The sequence below is a fragment of the Prionailurus viverrinus genome, chromosome B4 (assembly GCF_022837055.1).
Source record: "Prionailurus viverrinus isolate Anna chromosome B4, UM_Priviv_1.0, whole genome shotgun sequence".
Taxonomy (NCBI): Eukaryota; Metazoa; Chordata; class Mammalia; order Carnivora; family Felidae; genus Prionailurus; species Prionailurus viverrinus.
The window spans coordinates 67,053,048-67,070,984 of record NC_062567.1 but is presented as its reverse complement, the minus strand read 5'-3'; the positions used below and the strand labels follow the sequence as shown (position 1 = coordinate 67,070,984).

At 41.4% G+C, this 17,937-nt stretch overlaps 1 protein-coding gene across 4 annotated transcripts in view; it reads left to right on the top strand.

Moving 5' to 3' along the window:
• PRICKLE1 (prickle planar cell polarity protein 1) overlaps nt 1-8,912 on the top strand; it is a 111,908-nt gene extending 102,996 nt beyond the window's left edge. For all 4 annotated transcript variants that reach the window (XM_047864866.1, XM_047864867.1, XM_047864869.1 and 1 more), the window contains exons 3-8: nt 289-402; nt 1,053-1,190; nt 1,765-1,968; nt 3,253-3,439; nt 4,360-5,220; nt 7,072-8,912. In XM_047864866.1, the coding sequence (XP_047720822.1) occupies nt 289-402; nt 1,053-1,190; nt 1,765-1,968; nt 3,253-3,439; nt 4,360-5,220; nt 7,072-7,934 (2,367 nt within the window). In that variant the 3' untranslated portion in view covers nt 7,935-8,912. The remainder of the gene's footprint in view (nt 1-288; nt 403-1,052; nt 1,191-1,764; nt 1,969-3,252; nt 3,440-4,359; nt 5,221-7,071) is intronic.
• Nucleotides 8,913-17,937: the final 9,025 nt, after the last annotated feature.

Below are 17,937 nucleotides of genomic sequence, written 5' to 3'. Positions count from 1 at the left end.
GGGAGATAGGCTGAGGAATAGTAGCATTAAGTGTGCACATTTTATGGTGCATAATTTATGATGCCCCTAATTGTCACTACAAATTACATTCCTGAAGAGCAATTTAGCAGCTGGATGCTAGCTATCTGAAGATTTGCAGTTCTGCTGAGTTGGCTCAGCTGGTCTTCTCATTAGCTACAAGAGGCCAAACCCTGTACCTAAAGAGAAAGGTAACTTTCTAAGATGGAATGTAAGCTAAGATGTTCACTTCCGGTATGCTGATGTCCTTGTTTTTCATCTCTTACCCAGATCCAGCTCTATTTTGCTTGCTTACCAGAGGAAAAGGTTCCTTATGTTAACAGCCCTGGAGAGAAACATCGAATTAAACAGCTCTTGTACCAGTTGCCGCCACATGATAATGAGGTAAAATAACAGGAAGCAGCCTAATTTAAAGAAAAAAAAAAATACACCCTAAACATTGAGCTGCCTCTCATAAACCCTACCTCCTCACTGGCCAGGGCTCTTTTGCCTTTCTTCAGTTAAAATTTGCCTTGAGAATACAGCTTTCCATTCTTTGAGAGAGAAAAGGGTGTCAGTGCAATAAACTTAACAACAAGTTGTTTTTTATAGTGTTTGCAGCCACCCACCACTTATCAGGAACCTATAAATTCCTGAGATTTCCCTGCCCCTTCATCTAGAGTCAGTGCTTTCTGGTAGTTAGGGCTGGCCCTGCAGTGGAGTGCCTGTAGAATGGAGAGTGAAAGTGGCAATTAACAAGTTTAAACCTTTTGTAGAAAGGTTAATGTCTTCCAGTTTTTTTAAGTGTCTCTGATAAAAGTTTAAACACTCCTTATTTTTTAAAAAAAAAGATCCTTCAAATTGCATTTCCCTTTTGTTGGAGAGGCTATAAGATTTGATGTCATTTTAAAGGTACAATGCCATTTTTAAATTGGGGATTTATGGGGCAGGCCAGTTAAACTTGCTCTTTGCCGAAACTCTAACCCTGGAAATACTGAATTGGTGAGGGAGACTGGGTGCTCCAGGGTGGTGCTTCTGTTTTCTTCTCTCGGAAGGTGCGGTATTGCCAGTCGCTGAGTGAAGAGGAGAAGAAAGAATTGCAGGTGTTCAGTGCTCAAAGGAAGAAAGAAGCACTAGGAAGAGGAACGATTAAACTTTTGTCCAGAGCAGTGATGCACGCCGTGTGCGAACAGGTAGCACTTTCCAAGGATGAGTAGTAGCTCGTGGTAGTGACGTGGATGGAGTATGGTTGGGGGTAGGTGACCGGGCCAGCACAGGTGTGGGCCCTAAAAGCCTCCAAAACATAAAAGGCAGCCTAGCTTTTTATTAAGTGGACATTAATGTTTATAACTGACAGGGGGACTCAGTCTGCCCTTGTGTAAACATCAGGTGAAATCTGGGCATGGAGAGAGGTGCTGGGGTACACCCACTGTTCAAAACTGCAGAAACAGAATGAAGACGTTCAGACACTTCCTGGCTCAGAGTAGGAAATGTATCCAATAGGAGGCTGGCTCAGGAAAAGGACTCTTCATGTGACTTGGATGAAACCATTCTTAGAAACAGTCTAGTGTGGTAATATATCTGAGGCATGTTCATTCCAGTTAAGAATCAGAAATAATCCAGCATTAAAGAGCTATTTAATCACTAACAGGAGGGGCCACAAATAAAAGCTTTCTTGACAAAATGGAATTTAGTGTAAAGTAGGAAAGGCTGAGCATCCAGTTCTTAAAGAAGGATCATCTAAATTTCAAATCCTTTTGTTTTTAGTGTGGGTTGAAGATAAATGGAGGTGAAATTGCAGTGTTTGCCTCTCGTGCGGGCCCTGGAGTGTGCTGGCACCCTTCCTGTTTTGTCTGCTACACGTGCAACGAGCTGCTGGTCGACCTCATCTATTTTTATCAGGATGGAAAAATTCACTGTGGCAGGCACCATGCTGAACTGCTCAAACCACGGTGTTCAGCATGTGATGAGGTAAAAAAAAAAAAAAAAAAAAAAAGTTTATCCCTTAACACTGGAAAAAATAAGCTTCTAGTAAGCCAGTATTCCACTGTTCACATCTAAGCAAAATATAAATATCTCCTGCTTTTGCTGTCTAGATATTTTTAAGATAATCTTGTACATTCATATAATGGAATAATATGCAGCTAATAAAGAGAAGGCAGCAGGTGTGTTTGTGCATTGATAAGTAGGATGTCCTTGATGGATTGTGGGAGAAGAAAACCAGTTGCAAGAATATTAAGTAGTAGATAATCTTCTTTTTGTTAAATAAAGGGAGAGTAAGTCGAGATTGTGTATATATCTGTATACACTCAGAACTAGTATGGAAAGACATACACTGAGTTAACAGTGGTTACCCCTGGGGCATGTGGGAAGGGATGGTGGTGTGAAAGGAATTTTTTTTAAGCTTTTTATTTTAAAGTAATTTTAGATTTACAGAAGACTTGAAGAGATGACAGAGAGTTCTGTAGACCCTCTCCCAGCTTCCCTTATTGTTAATATCCTACCTAGCCATGGTATATGCATCAAAACTAAGAAATTAACATTGGCATAATACCATTAACTACAGACTTTATTTAGATTTCCAGTTTTTCTGCTAGTGTCTCTTTTCTATTCCAAGATCGAATCCAGGGTACCTTATTGCATTTATTCTGTATCTCCTCAGTCTCCTTCAATCAGTGACAGTTAACTTTCAGTGCTTGCTTTTATACATTTATGTTTTTAGTTTTTTTCAATAATATGCAATTTGAAATTTCTTTGAAACCAAAATTATAAAAAATAAAGTCTTTAATCTGGAGATGACCACCGGGTCAAATGAAACATTATCTACACGTGCTGTTCACACAGCACAGCATCTGGATAGCTGTAACTGCTGATTCTGCAGACATTTTTATGAGTTAAGTATCAAAATACAGACTACGAAATTATTTCAATGTTAATGTATTCTTTGCCAGATTATGCCAACAAAGTGTGACTGGAGAGCAAAAATATGACCAAATGAATGATCTCCTACGTAAAAATCTGTTTTTTGTTTTAAGTTTAAGCAAGCACTGAGTTTCTCTTTTTCAACATTTTCAATTCATGCTTTTATTTCATATCTAAATCAAGTAAGATGTGAGCCTGAGGCTATAAGAACCAAGGTTAGCTAGTTAAGTGATTTCTTTAAGAGCCAATGTCTATCAGTTGTCCAGAAAACATGCAGTTAATTGGCCACTAGAAGAGCTCACCATGATCTTTTCATCCCATTTCTTTTTAAAGATAATTTTTGCTGATGAGTGCACAGAAGCTGAGGGTCGCCATTGGCACATGAAACACTTCTGCTGCCTTGAGTGTGAAACGGTCCTGGGGGGACAGAGATACATCATGAAGGATGGCCGCCCATTCTGCTGCGGCTGTTTTGAGTCTCTCTATGCAGAGTACTGTGAGACCTGTGGGGAGCACATCGGTAAGTGCGTAGCCGGCCTATGATTGTCCAGTCTCTGTGTGGGTTTGTTTTGTAGAACTTACAGGGGCATGTACAGATCTTAAATGTTTTAGTTTGAGGAGTTTTGACAATGGATATGTAGTCAGCTGTCATTATTTGCAATGGTTGTGTTCTATAAAGTTGCCTGAGTTACTGGACCATTGCTCCTCGGGGACATTGCTCCTTGCAGGGTTGGGGTCCTGCAAGGCTCTGGTCACATTTTCATGAACTGCTCAACAGATAATCTTGTTTCATGTATGTCTTAGTTTAAACACACCTTATTTAGTGTATACTGATTCACTAATATTGAACTCGTAGCCAAGAGCACTGTAGCTCATGCCTGAATGACGCTGCTAGATCTGACACACTTACGTGCTCTATACGGCACATCACAGCCTTCTTGAGCTTAGGGACAGTATACAGCACTTCAGCACTATGCTTGGGAACCCTTTTAAACAGCGGAATCAACACAAAGCCCAAAAATGCAAAGAAAACTTGATAATAAATCGACCATGGCTCTGTCAGCTGTTATAGTATGAGCGCAGAGACAAACGACAGAGCGTCGGTTGTTTGACCTCAGCTTGGGAACATGGCACATCAGTTGACTCAAATTTTTCATCATTCTGCACCTGTCAGCAAATAACCCTGAAAGCTCTGCAAGTATTGATTCTGTGGGTATAGATACATTTTAGCAAGTAGGCAAATTAAAAAATTATGGCAAATTCAAAAATATGGGATCTGTGAATAATGACAATTAACTGTACATGTGTGACCCACAGCCCTTTCAAGATACAGACATTTCCATCACCTTTTAGAGTTCCCCCATACAAACATTCTTGTCTTTTTCTTCCTTTATTTCAAGATTGAACTGTAACCTCCTACTCTGTCCTTCTTCAAAACAGGTGTCGACCATGCACAGATGACCTATGATGGGCAGCACTGGCATGCTACAGAAGCCTGCTTTTCTTGTGCCCAGTGTAAAGCTTCTTTGTTGGGGTGTCCCTTCCTTCCCAAACAAGGTCAGATTTATTGCTCGAAAACATGCAGCCTTGGTGAAGACGTCCATGCCTCTGATTCTTCTGACTCTGCATTTCAGTCAGCTCGATCAAGAGACTCTAGAAGAAGTGTCCGGATGGGCAAGAGCAGTCGGTCAGCAGATCAGTGTAGACAGTCTCTTCTTTTGTCGCCTGCTCTAAACTACAAGTTTCCTGGCCTATCAGGCAATGCTGATGACACCCTTTCTCGGAAATTGGAGGATCTGAGTCTCGCCAGGCAGGGAGGTTTCGTCAATGAAGAATTTTGGAAAGGCAGAGTGGAGCACGAAACCCCAGAAGACCCTGAAGAATGGGCTGAGCATGAAGATTATATGACGCAGCTCCTCCTCAAGTTTGGTGATAAAAGCCTCTTTCAGCAGCCGCCCAGTGAGCTAGATATACGAGCCAGTGAGCACTGGATATCTGATAACATGGTTAAAAATAAGACTGAGTTAAAGCAAAATAACCAGAGCCTTGCAAGTAAAAAATACCAGTCTGATATGTATTGGGCACAGTCACAAGATGGACTAGGCGATTCTGCTTATGGCAGCCACCCAGGCCCTGCAAGCAGTAGAAGGCTCCAGGAATTGGATCTGGACCATGGGGCTTCAGGCTATAATCACGATCAAACACACTGGTATGAAGATTCCCTGGAGTGTTTGTCAGACTTGAAACCAGAGCAAAGTGTTCGAGATTCTATGGATTCTTTGGCTTTATCTAACATCACAGGTACGCAATCTAGGGATTATGGGGTTTTTGAAAAAAAGAGCCACTAAAAAATTTATTCTACAAACTACAGTTCAGCAGTAGGGCCCATGTTACGAAAAACTGTAGACCAAGGGAAGGAAGAAGTTTACATCGAACGCCAAACGCTAACAAAATAAATGTGAGCATACGTGTTTAATAGAAGCTTCTTGAATAGGTATTATCCTTATTTTAAAGAGGAGGAAATTGATTTATGTGGATAATGGAGTCTGTATCTGTGTCTGAAAGATCCTGTGCTCTTAAGATTTGCTGTAGGAATTTCAAGATGCTAAAATCAGCATGTGTGCTTTATAAGCTCATGGCATCTTTTATATTTTTCTGAATTGCCCGCTGGCAACAGATAGCTCAAAAATAGCTGAATGTTTTTTATGCAGATTAAAAAATAATTTCATTTTAATGTTTTCAAAGCATATTCGTATCAGTTATCTACATTTTATCCTTAAAATGATCCTGAGCTGTATCAAGTGGGTATTACTTAGTATGTGTTACACATGAGGAAACTTAAATCACCAAGAGGCTAAATGCCTGACTTTACATAGGTTTTTAAAGGCACGACTGAGTCTGGAACCCACCCCCTCCTGAATCTCACATTTGCTTTAAGTCTTTGAACACAGAAATATTACTGGTCCGTGGCTAGCAAAGGCTGTGGCTAGTTTTATAGTCCAACTGATAATATTCAGTCCTTTCATAAAGGTTATGTTACTGTAATATAGGCAGGAAAGGCTTTACTGGCTGCCCTGTGCCAGAAATAACCCTGGCAAGAAGGAATTAAGACAGCTAGCTACCCTCCTAGTTTCTGTTGGACTTGTCAAAGATGAGGCAGGCCAACAATAAAGGGGAGTTGAAGAATGTGGGTGGGACTGAATTAAGCATATCCTGTTTGCTGGGCTCTGTGTTTTAACACTTAGTATCAAAAACAGACCTCATTGGGTACACAAAGTGTTAGGGCTGACATTCCTTGACAATAATGGGCTGAGAAACAGGCTCCCTCTAGAAAGTAGGAAGTTATGTAGTCTCTAGGTGACAATAGTCTGTACCATGCCCTAGTCACTTACAGTCTGCTGGGTTATATTTACTTGTTTTGACTTGCCTGGGCCCTATTAAAAAAGGAGAGCAATATCCGTTTTGAGAAGAGCTTTATTAAAGTAAAATTAATCTGAGAGTGGCATATGTTACAGAGGTAAAGGGGGAAGAAGACTGAATCTGATGATCTAGGTGTCAGGGCTTGGCAAACTTCTGTAAAGGGCTAGATAGCACTGTTTAGATCATACAGTCTCTGTTGCAGCCATTCAACTCTGTCACTGCAGAAAGCAACGATAGACCATGTGTAAGTGAATAGGTGTGGCTGTGTTCCAGTGAAACTTTATCCACAAATAGGCTGTGGGCCAGATGTGGCCCTTGGGCTGTGGTTTGCTGACCACTAAGCTAGGTATAAAAGGATCGTAACTGTGGCCATGTGGATGCAAAGGAAGGGATTGATTTGAGAGATGTTCAAGTGAAGTAGTCTGGCTTTAATGTATCACGAGGCAGAAGCTTCTGTGTGTCACGTTCTACATGTGGAGAAGTTTTAAAATGTTTGCTGCTCGTGACATGTGCTATAACTAATGTCTGGCCACAAAAGAGCTGGGCTTGTAAGAGGCTATGCCCCCCGTATCGATGATAAAAGTCAAACCTTCTCAAGTGCATGTTGGTTTTACCTAGTGGGTGTTAATCAAACATTGACACTTGGGAGAATTTTCTTTGAGATGCTTCCTTTCAGTAGCTTGTGTGTAGTAATTGTCAGAAGATCACATTTTGTCTTGACTTTTCTTCTAGGGGCTTCAGTGGATGGAGAAAGCAAGCCAAGACCCTCATTATATTCCCTGCAAAACTTTGAGGAAATGGAGGCAGAAGATTGTGAGAAAATGAGCAATATGGGGACTTTGAACTCTTCCATGTTGCACAGGAGCGCAGAGTCCTTGAAGAGTCTAAGTTCAGAGTTGTGTCCAGAAAAAATCATGCCTGAGGAGAAACCAGTAGTACATCTGCCAGTACTGAGAAGATCCAAGTCTCAATCCAGACCACAGCAGGTCAAGTTTTCAGATGACGTCATTGACAATGGAAACTATGACAACATTGAAATCCGGCAGCCTCCGATGAGTGAAAGGACTCGAAGACGGGTCTACCATTTTGAAGAGAGGGGATCCCGGTCTCATCACCATCGCCGCAGGAGAAGTAGGAAGTCCCGCTCTGACAATGCCTTGAATCTGGTCACAGAAAGAAAATACTCTCCCAAGGACAGACTGCGGCTTTACACCCCTGATAACTACGAGAAATTTATACAGAATAAAAGTGCCCGGGAAATCCAAGCATACATCCAGAATGCTGATCTATATGGACAGTACGCCCATGCCACCTCCGATTACGCACTGCAGAACCCAGGAGTGCCTAGGTTTCTGGGACTCTACGGTGAGGACGATGATTCCTGGTGCTCCTCCACCTCCTCCTCCTCCGACTCAGAAGAAGAAGGATATTTTCTTGGACAACCAATTCCTCAACCCCGGCCACAGAGATATGCCTACTATACAGATGACCTTTCGAGCCCAACTTCTGCACTCCCCACTCCTCAGTTTGGTCAGAGGACAACTAAATCCAAGAAGAAAAAGGGACACAAGGGCAAAAACTGTATTATTTCTTAACCTAGTAGCTGTGGGGATCATGTTTAAACTGCCATTAACCATCTTGAATCCTATCTTTTTTCTTCATAGGAAAGTTGCTAAAATAGTTTGAAGTGCTTTGCCCATGTAAATGAGACCCCTGCTGCTGTTTACAGTGTCAGATTAACCTTTGGAAGGTGTGATTTCTCCAGTTTGCCCTCCTTGGATGGTGCCAGGTTGATGCCACATCGTGTGCCTGTCAGGTGCATTACAGCCCTATGTAGCGGTTTTGGTCTCCAATCCTCAAGAGACTGTCAGGAGGTGATTGGACGGGGGTGTTGATTTTAGACAATGGAGAACTCCCGCCACCTTTGTAAAGTGATAGTGTGTGTCCTTTGTCTACACCAGGTTGGCCCAGGTCCTGATCAGTCTGTCTTGTTGTGCGGCATGCACGTAGTCACGCTGACCCAGCCAATACTGTGCATCCCATCGTGTGAGGCCACCTCGTCCCCTTTCAGTTAGCCAGGTAAACGCTGCATTGTATTAGCTCCAGCTCCAGATTGAAAAAGACGTTGCTATTTATAATGTAGTATTTCATAGACTTAAGTGTATTCCTAATTTAACGGTGCAAATATTAATGTACATACTGTACAGTTCAGATTTTAAAGCTGATTATTTTTATATCCCTGAATTGCAAGACATTTGTTACACTGCAGTGCTAGATTTGTTGGAGAACCAGAAACAGCATTTATGGATGAAATGATTGCTTGTATTTTAGTCAGGGTTTATAAGCTTAGATGGCCAAATTATATTGCTAGTGATGGAAAGTTCAAATTTTTTGATTTTTTCAATATTAAAAAGGCTCTGTATGCATGGTGGGGCTATGTAAATACTCTTTAAAACTATGGCCCTATTAATCTTACGAGTGCTATTTATGGGTCAAGCAATGTAAACTGTATAAATGTAAAAACAAACAAAAAAAAACCCCATACATATCCCTGGAATATATGGTAAAAACAAGTAGAAGCTGTTTGGGTGAATGTTTTTTTTCCCCCCTTGGGAATGGTAGGGGGTGCCTTTCCCATTTTCAACAGAGTGGTGATTATTTCCTGGGAAGAGACCAAAACTACAAGGATCTGCTTTAGAGGCAGAGGACTTTGTAGATTTAGTATTTGAAGAGAGGCTATTCCTTTCCTTTCCAGCTAACTTGTTGGCCTTTTTCTTTTAAAATCTTTAGGGGATGCTGTGCCACTGACTACTTCAAGTTTATATGAGGTTCTGTTTCAAGGAACAATGATCTTGAATTTGAACTAATGAGCTGATATTTTATGTGCAATTCTTGCATATACGTTTCAGTCCTAAGTAAGGTCCTAGTGGTACCTTGGACCTATAGGAAGGTATTTAATAAATGCTTATTAATAAATAACAAACTACCTTTCTGAACACAGATATTTTCAAACATATCCAGGTAATTTCTGTTTAGCTCCCCTGTTCAGGGATGACTGCCCATTCTTATACCATTAACAGGCCACCATTTGACTCCTACATATTCCCTTGTTCGTACTAGTAAGTGGGAAATAGAACTTGAGGCCCAGAGGCAAAGCTGTCCATGTTTACTGGAATGGGGAAAATCTGTTAGGCCTTGGGGAAGGGGGATGTGAATCCAAGAGATAAACGAGTAGTCTAGCATCCCCTACACCCATCCCTGGAGAGGGCAGGGCTGTGTACGTGGGATGGACAGAGAACCTTCAGAAACACACAATTGGGGAGAGAGCCACTTACTCAACAAGTGTGTCATGATTTCCGTGGTCTCGTTCATTTTAAAAAACATAGTGAAAAGGAGATGCATGCACATGCTAACAAAAATCAAAACACACACACACACACACACACACTAAAAAGATAGTGGCGTATCTCTTTTCACTCTTCATCTCCAGTCCATCAGGTCCCTCCCCAGAAGTAACCACTATTAATCATTTCTAGTGTCCTTCAGATGTTCAAAGCATATTTATGTAAATGTTTCTTTTAAAAATGGTAGCAAACTATACATGCATGCTTAGATTTGCTTTTTTCACTTTGTGTGTGGACTTCCACATTAGCACAAATAGGTCTACCTCATTCTTTTCAGTGATGGTATAATACACCATAATCGACTTAACCATGGACTTGAATTTCCTCATGGATAACCTTATCCTGCATTGGCATATATGCACATAAATTCTGAGCAGCATAATTCCTGGGACAGAAGTGACGCATTTATAATTTCTTTTCCTCCAAAAGAAATCTGCCTGATCAACATTTACACTAACAATGTACAAGGGTGCTTGTTCCATCACAATCTCACATAACCAATTAGCAAATTTCTTGCTTTTGAAGACCTTTTCAGAACCTGAGCTGCCACAGTGGGCATCCTTTTAGAAAAGACTGCTGTGATGTGTTGTTTAGAAAAGACGAATAATAAATAGTAAACACTGATACATAGTCTGGAGAAATGTAGGTATGAACCGAAGTCGCTGTCCTCAGTAGTTTTCAAGTCATTCTCAAAAGATTAGTTCCTTTTGCTTCTGGCAACAGAGGGTCATGTAGATTGCTAAAGGCTTAAGGAAATGCATAACCTTTAAAGCTTTTAACTCTTGGTTAGTGGCAAAAAACAAAACTAGCTACAAAGGAAGGAAAAGAACTGCCTTGCAGTTCTGTGAAGAATTAGGCAAGAAAATGAAGCATATAGTTGCCAACAGGTGTTCACAGATTTGGTTAACAAGAGTGCAAAGTATCTGGTCAGGTGGGTCTCAAGATAAATATCAAATGTTGAAACACTGTCTCTAATCTCTACACCTGTGAGGCAGAACCCTTAACTGTTGCATTTTCTTCACTTCAGAGCAAATTGAACATTTTGCTTAAAGCCCACGAAGGGGCACAGAGTAAAATGTCAATGGGGACTCCTTTCGGCTGTGATTAAAAGAAGATTCATTTTGTGTATGCATCTGCTATACTTTTTGCTCTGCCTTCTAGTTCCTGAGTTAAATAAAACGCACCAGAAGTAAAAGGAGGTATCACTTGCTGTCTAGCCCTCTTAGATACAAATCATGGGCCTTCTTAAAATAGTAGTAAAACTGGAACGGGCACCCAAGGCTGCTAGATTTCCAGGGATGGCACATGTCCCTGCCCAGCTGGTTCTTGGGTGATGGGTCCTGAAAGTATTGGTGTGGATAAATTTCAGGAGTGCCCCAAGGATTTTAGCAGAGGTATTATTAACACAGCGTGGGCATACTTTGGTTTCTTGAGCTCTTCTTTTCTAATGGACACTTGACTACTGCCTTGGAAAGGAGAACGAGTGTTGCTGGACCTCCCTTCACATTCTTAGAAACCAGGAATTTAAACATTTGCCAAATCTCCCGGCTTCTAAATGCTAGCGACAAATTCAAACATTTCTGAAACACTTTGAACAAAGTGAGCCTGCCATTGGCAAATCTCCAGTGCATGGGTTCTCTATTCTGCAGCCTGAAGGTGATTCCCCATTCCTCAGAGCTAATGAGGAAAGGCACAACTAATTACTATTTACAGAAATACTTGTGACCTTTTTTGATGCACAAAGGAGAAAAACTGAGATAAAATTCTAAGAGCCTCATTACCAATTCAATGCTGGTAACACAATTATGATAAAAATTCTTTTTAGTCAAATGAGAAAGTTGTTAATTGCCTGGTTCCATTTGCTAGCCATTCTTTGGAGTGATCTAAAACGGGAGGTGTGCTTGTGCACAGTCACAGGGGTTTTCTGCTAACACATTGGGAAGGTTCCCAGGTAAACTGGGCCAAGGATAAATGAGCAGGAGCAACTGAATTTTGCACTTCTAAGCTCAAATTTTTCCAAGGTCACAGAATCATAAACTTCACTAGGGGAATGAAGTTTAACCGTAGCTTTCACAAAATGGTTTGGGAAGCCTGTATGGAACAAAAACATTGGGTATATATAGACTTGGCCGCAGGACTTGAGCTGGTTCCTTATTTTTGAACAGAACCAGCTAGTTGGTGAAGTATTCCCATTTTAGGGTTCAATTTTAGCCTCAGCTTTTCTTTTGGCAAAGGAAATTCACATCTCTTTACTGCTGTGTGTGCACAAGGTGCTGTTATGTCAACTTTAGACGTAACTTGTAGCCCATTCTCTGAAAGCATTTGATTCCAAACAACCATTTAAGAATATGAAGCCAGTTCTAATACAGTTGGGGAGCCTGGGTGACTCAGTCGGTTGAGCCTCCGACTTCAGCTCAGGTCATGATCTCACAGTTCATGAGCTGGAGCCCTGCATCAGGCTCTGTGCTGACAGCTTAGAGCCTGGAGCCTGCTTTGAGTTCTGTGTCTCCCTCCCTCTCTGTCCCCTCCCCTGCTGAGTCTGTCTCTCTCAAAAATAAACATTAACAAAAATAATAAAGACTATGAAGACAGTTCTCAAAAATGCCAATACTTGTCTTCGTGTTTCTAGATAAACAAACCAAGCAACTGACAACGGAAAAGATGGTTCCTAATCTAATACAAACCATCACCAAGCTTATCTTGCTGAGTGGTACAGAGCCCACTGGATGCCAGGATTCAGGAGATCTGGGTTAGGAGACACACCTCTCTCATTAACTCCAGCAGGTGAAGTGCTCCGACCCAGTTTCTACTTCTGTAAAATGAGAGTGCTAGGCCACCTCAAGGGTTTCCTTCCAGCTTCAGTATTCTGTGGAGACTGAACTGAATTTATAGGTCAGAAAAGTCTTGCAGCATAAAGTATTTTTCCCTTTTCTGACTCTCATTTACCAGCATCTGTGTCTGGCAAGGATTCGTGAAAGGATCTCTCCAAAGAGGGAGCAGGGAACTTTTTAAAGGGTTGGGGCTTTTTTCAGTTAATCTATTAATTAAATGCTTGGGACTCAGTGGGCATGGGTTAAAGTAAATCATGAGGAAAAAGTCTGAGGATGGTTACTTCCCTATCCATGCCTATACTTCAAGCTGGCTTTGTCTTCATCAAGTAGACAGTTGGGAGACTACATAGAGTATGTTGAAGGCAAGTATTTTCTATTTTCTTCCCTCATGTTATTTCTCTCCAATTACCTAAAGTTTTGTTTTGGTTTTTCCCCCCCTACATCGCAGAGGATTGCTACTGGTAGCAATCTTGTTCTTGAATCTCTGAATATGTTGTAAGCAAAGCTGAAAAGGTGTTAATTACGTTTAATTAATCTTGGTTCCCAGAATGGGTGAGTTGAATTACCAAGTTCCTTCCACTTAAATGGCTCTTCTCAAACTCTACCATAGGCCCAGGTACAGGGACCAAAGAGCTGAGTCCTGGGCGGCACGGTAGTCATGAGGGTTCTAACCCTACGTGCTAACTGCCTCATAAAAATTACCCCCGATGAATCTCAAGTGGGTTTTACAAAATCGCTCCAAAACAGAAGTCATAGGAACCAATATGGAAGGTAGTAGCAACTGAGGATAAAATGGAAACCAAAAAATCTACTGAACTAGGATTTGAATATTCTCAAGTTTTTTAAAAAGTTATTTTTCTGCCTCACTCATTACATTATGCATTAACTGCACATACATCAAACAGCCAGTGTGTGCTAGAGTCAGGATGTGAACCTAGTTCCAAATGATCACCAAACCTTTCATTTCTTCCAAGAACACCGACTCCAGAGTTGAAGGGTTTGGGTAAAACTCTGCCACTTCCAGCTATATGACCTTGGGCAACTTATAACTTCTCCTGCCCTTGATTGTAAAATGAGAATAAAATCTTCACTGGCTTATTATATGTGCAAGTGTAAGTATAAATCAAAAACACTAGACGGGTGGTTCTCACCTTATTCAGATAGTGAAATAACTGAAAACTATGGTGCTTCTCAGAATCCTATGAAGTATTTGATATACTAAACCTGAGATATATTTTAACCGACATCCAATATGGTACACTATATTCTACTCTAAAGAAGTAGAATACAAAGTTTAAAAGAATAGGAAATTTCTGCCAAAGCAGGGCTAGTCCCATACCCTTAGCTTACCAAGCCAGCTTACCAAGGTGTGGGCAGGTCTCCCCACTTCAGGACAGGGACGGGCCATGGAGGCCATGGGCCTTGCAGAGGTCAAGCCACTCCAGGGGACGGGAGATGAGGGAGCTCCGTCTCTCCTCTTGGACCCTCAGCAGGGGGAGCAGGCTGCTCCTATGTCATAAAGAAAATGTGATTCTTACACAAGGCTCACCTCTCAAATGAGTATGCCCTGCAGTGTTCACAGACCACCACCACAAGGGTGTCATCGTGCTGTGGTGGTGGGAGGCCATGCCGGTGGGAGCCCTCAAACTGCTAATGCAGAAAAGGAAAGGAAAGGGGAGGAAATTAAAAGCTAGCACAGAACAGATACCTCGGCCTGGTAAGCTACAGCTCTGCTGGACTGCATTTTCTCTCCCCTCCCATGGCCCCCCACAACACACAATGCACACACACTTTCTCATCCACTGGGGGCTGACCCTTTTCGGCCTCAGAAGCCTTCTCCGCCTTCCCCACCAGGCAAACACAGGCTGTTGGCAGAGGAGGGCACCTGGGATCTGGTGACAGAGAGGAACCCAGTTGGCCGTGCTGGGCTCACTTAAAGGTACCACAGACGTTTGGCCAGTGTGTCTTTCTCAGGGGTTTGATCACAAAGGATGGACTCTTCCCACTTGGAGGATGAAGGGACAACACACTTTCTGGTCACTGGATCTTCTCCCTTTCCCCAGGCAGCTTGTCCAGCCTTACCCACACAGTGAGCCCTCCCTACCCTCAAGGAAAACAGCAGGGTCTCCGCCTTTCTACCCAAGAGTAGGGGTGCCAGCAGGTGCCCCCAGGAACTGGGCCAAGAGGGGCTTTCACTGAAGGTGCAGACCTGCAGGCTGTATGGCCAGTCAGCCAGGGCAGCTCTGTCCCCTTCCCACCTTACATGGATTCCAATCAGGAAAAATGTGCTAACACATGGGTAGCCTAGGCGGTGGTTACATACCTCACACGTCCTCTTGCAGCAAGTGTCTGTGTATGTTGTGGTTTTTTCCTATTTGATAGTTCTCAAATGTTTATATTTCAGTAAACTTCTACATTTTCATTCACACACAAAAAAATGAAAAAAAACTTTAAGCCTTATATAATTTCAGTGATAATGGTCTAACATTAGCACACTATTAGTCTGTGGAACAGAGCTCAAAAACAATGTGCTATATATTATCGGGCTGTCTCTACCGCTATACAAATGTGCATCAGGCTTTATTGATATTTGTCATCAAGTGAGATTTTAAATACAACTTGGAATTAACTCAGTGGACTGGCCTTTTTTTTTTCATTGTATTTTTCATTGTATCATATGTTTAATTTTTAATTGCATACCCAATGTGAGGCTCAAACTCACAACCCCAAGATCCAGAGTCAGATGCCTCACAGACTGAGCCAGCCAGGCGCCCCTTGGCAAAGCCTTTTATATACTCAGTCCCCATTACCCCAAGATCAATTATTACAATGGAAAGGCAGGACTAGTACAGCCTGCTGAGAACCAACTTCAGTGAAGCTAACTCTGAAATACCGTTTGCATTAATTTGAACCAAAGGTAAGCTGCTAACAAAAAACCAATAATGTGGCTTAAACAGTGAAGACGTTTATTCCTCTTTCACCCAACAGTTCGGTACTCCATGTGGTCATGTAGGGATCCAAGTTCCTTCCATCTTGTGGCTCTGCAGCAAATCAAGGCTGAGTTGCTATTGCTACTACTTTGGGAAGGAATAAAGAGAGACTACAAAGGAGCACATCCACTGTCCTAAGGGTCCCAGCCCAGAAGAAGAGGTACTTTCACTCAAATTCCATAGGAATGGACTCAGTCACTTGATTACACCTAACTGCAAGGGGGAACACAGCAAATAAAATCCTAATTAGCAGTCATGTGACTCAATTTCAACTCCATTACATGAAAAGGGGGAGAAAAGATTCTGCTAACTGCCTTAGTTACTATTACTAGTCTTCCTTCCTCCTCCCACTCCCCCACCTTTTTCACTGAATTGAACATCAGTGCTCTCAAGAGAAAATGCAGGAAGGAGACGGTAAACGTACTATGCATAACCCACAAACCCTCATCTGGCAAGCAGAGTGTGCCAACCTGAGCATTATAGCTGTCAAGCCACCTGGGTGGCTGGATGCCCTCGACACTGAATATAGTCTCCAAAGTTGTCACCAAAGAATTGTCAGAGCCTTCTTTGGAGTTTAGGGTCCCTTGCAGGAAACTCTGAAATGAAGCTGAAACCACTATACAATGTCTGGGGTGCAAGCAGAATCCTTTCTGAAGGGGAGCTGGCCTGCCCTTTCTTCGAGGTGTTCTGGATCTATAAACTGGCTCAGAGTTGGTAAGCGGCTGAGAGGCTGTGGGAAATTAGTGTTTTGGGCAAGAATAAATACAAAGGTAATATCTTCAAAGAGAGTATTTTCAAATGTCATTCTTGAATGAGTAGAAGAAAAAGGATAAAGCTAAAAACATTCAAAATCATTCTGTTAACCAATCTTTTCCTAAATTTGTCCCCTAACATCTTTCCCAACCGGCTTCAGTCATACAGGCTTCCCTCTTTCCCTGTACCATTCTCCTCTTCCTAGACTTCTATTACTTCCCCTTTTCTGCCTGAATAAGTCCTATTTCTCCAAGACCTATGGTCAAATGTCACTTCTTTTGTGAAGTGTCAACGAATACAAGTACCTACAACATTCCAAACTGTGCTAGGAACCAGGTCCCAAAGACACGGTTCCTCCAGAGGTTCCATAAAAAGGTTAAGATTTTAATCCTATAATTCCCTGAAACGCAGATTCATAATTACACAATTACTGAGCACTTCTGTGTGTTCAATCTTATCTCATTTAACTGCTTGCTCAGATATCAACACTCCTTAAGTCACCAAAGTTAATAATTTCTCAATTCTTCCATCCTGCTGCTGAGTGGGTGAACTGAACATTGAGTAATCTTGCAGTAGGGAGTAATAAAAATCTACATTTCAGGAAAATACTTTAAGCCTGTTAAAGAGAAAAAAAAAGACAATCCAATTATTTAAACCTGGTTGCTTTATTTTGCACTTTTAAAATTCACAAAAAGCTTCACACTATCTGCTTTCTCCCTGTTGATCATCAAGGCTTTATGGTAAGACAATGAAAATTTTATCATATCAGCTGGGCATACTCAAAAACAATGGATACTTTACAAACAAATTAATCAAGAACATTTTGTAAAATACACACTCTCGTACACATCTGAATTCAACTATCCTAAAACTGGACTTTAAAAAGCTGTCAAAAACAAACAGAATTAACACTGACAAGCCTACCAGAATAACGTTGATGGCAAGCTATAAAGAGCTTTAAATGTTGAATATAATTTGGGGAAAGGAGAGAAGAAGAAATTATCTGTTGAACCTACAATTAAATGCATCTGTAAGCAAAACCTCTAGCTTAATGAATTTCTAGTTTAATGAACTTCAACAGAATGAACAACTCATTTGCCTTGATGGTAGTTTCTTAACTTTTATTTTTAAACATGAAACATCTTGACTAAAGAAATTGAATCCTGGACTTAGAATATTTAAGGAAAAGAAAAACATGGGGGTAGGGGAGAACCAAGATCAGTACTTTCTTAGTCTTTTCTTTCTAAAGTGGGTAACAAAATCACTGTTTGTAATTAGGAAAGAAAACCAGAGGTGATATGTAGGGTTTAGTTTTAGCTTATGTACATCTAAATGGCAAAAGTAAGAGTTCAAGGCAGTCTCATATAGGAAATTTAAGAAAAATAATTATGTTCAATTAGTTTTTACATTTGTGGAATGAGACAATACATACTTTGAGGCACCCATATAGGATCCACCAAAATTATTTGTACTGCTGATTCCACTTTTTTTTTTTTTTCAACGTTTATTTATTTTTGGGACAGAGAGAGACAGAGCATGAACGGGGGAGGGGCAGAGAGAGAGGGAGACACAGAATCGGAAACAGGCTCCAGGCTCCGAGCCATCAGCCCAGAGCCCGAC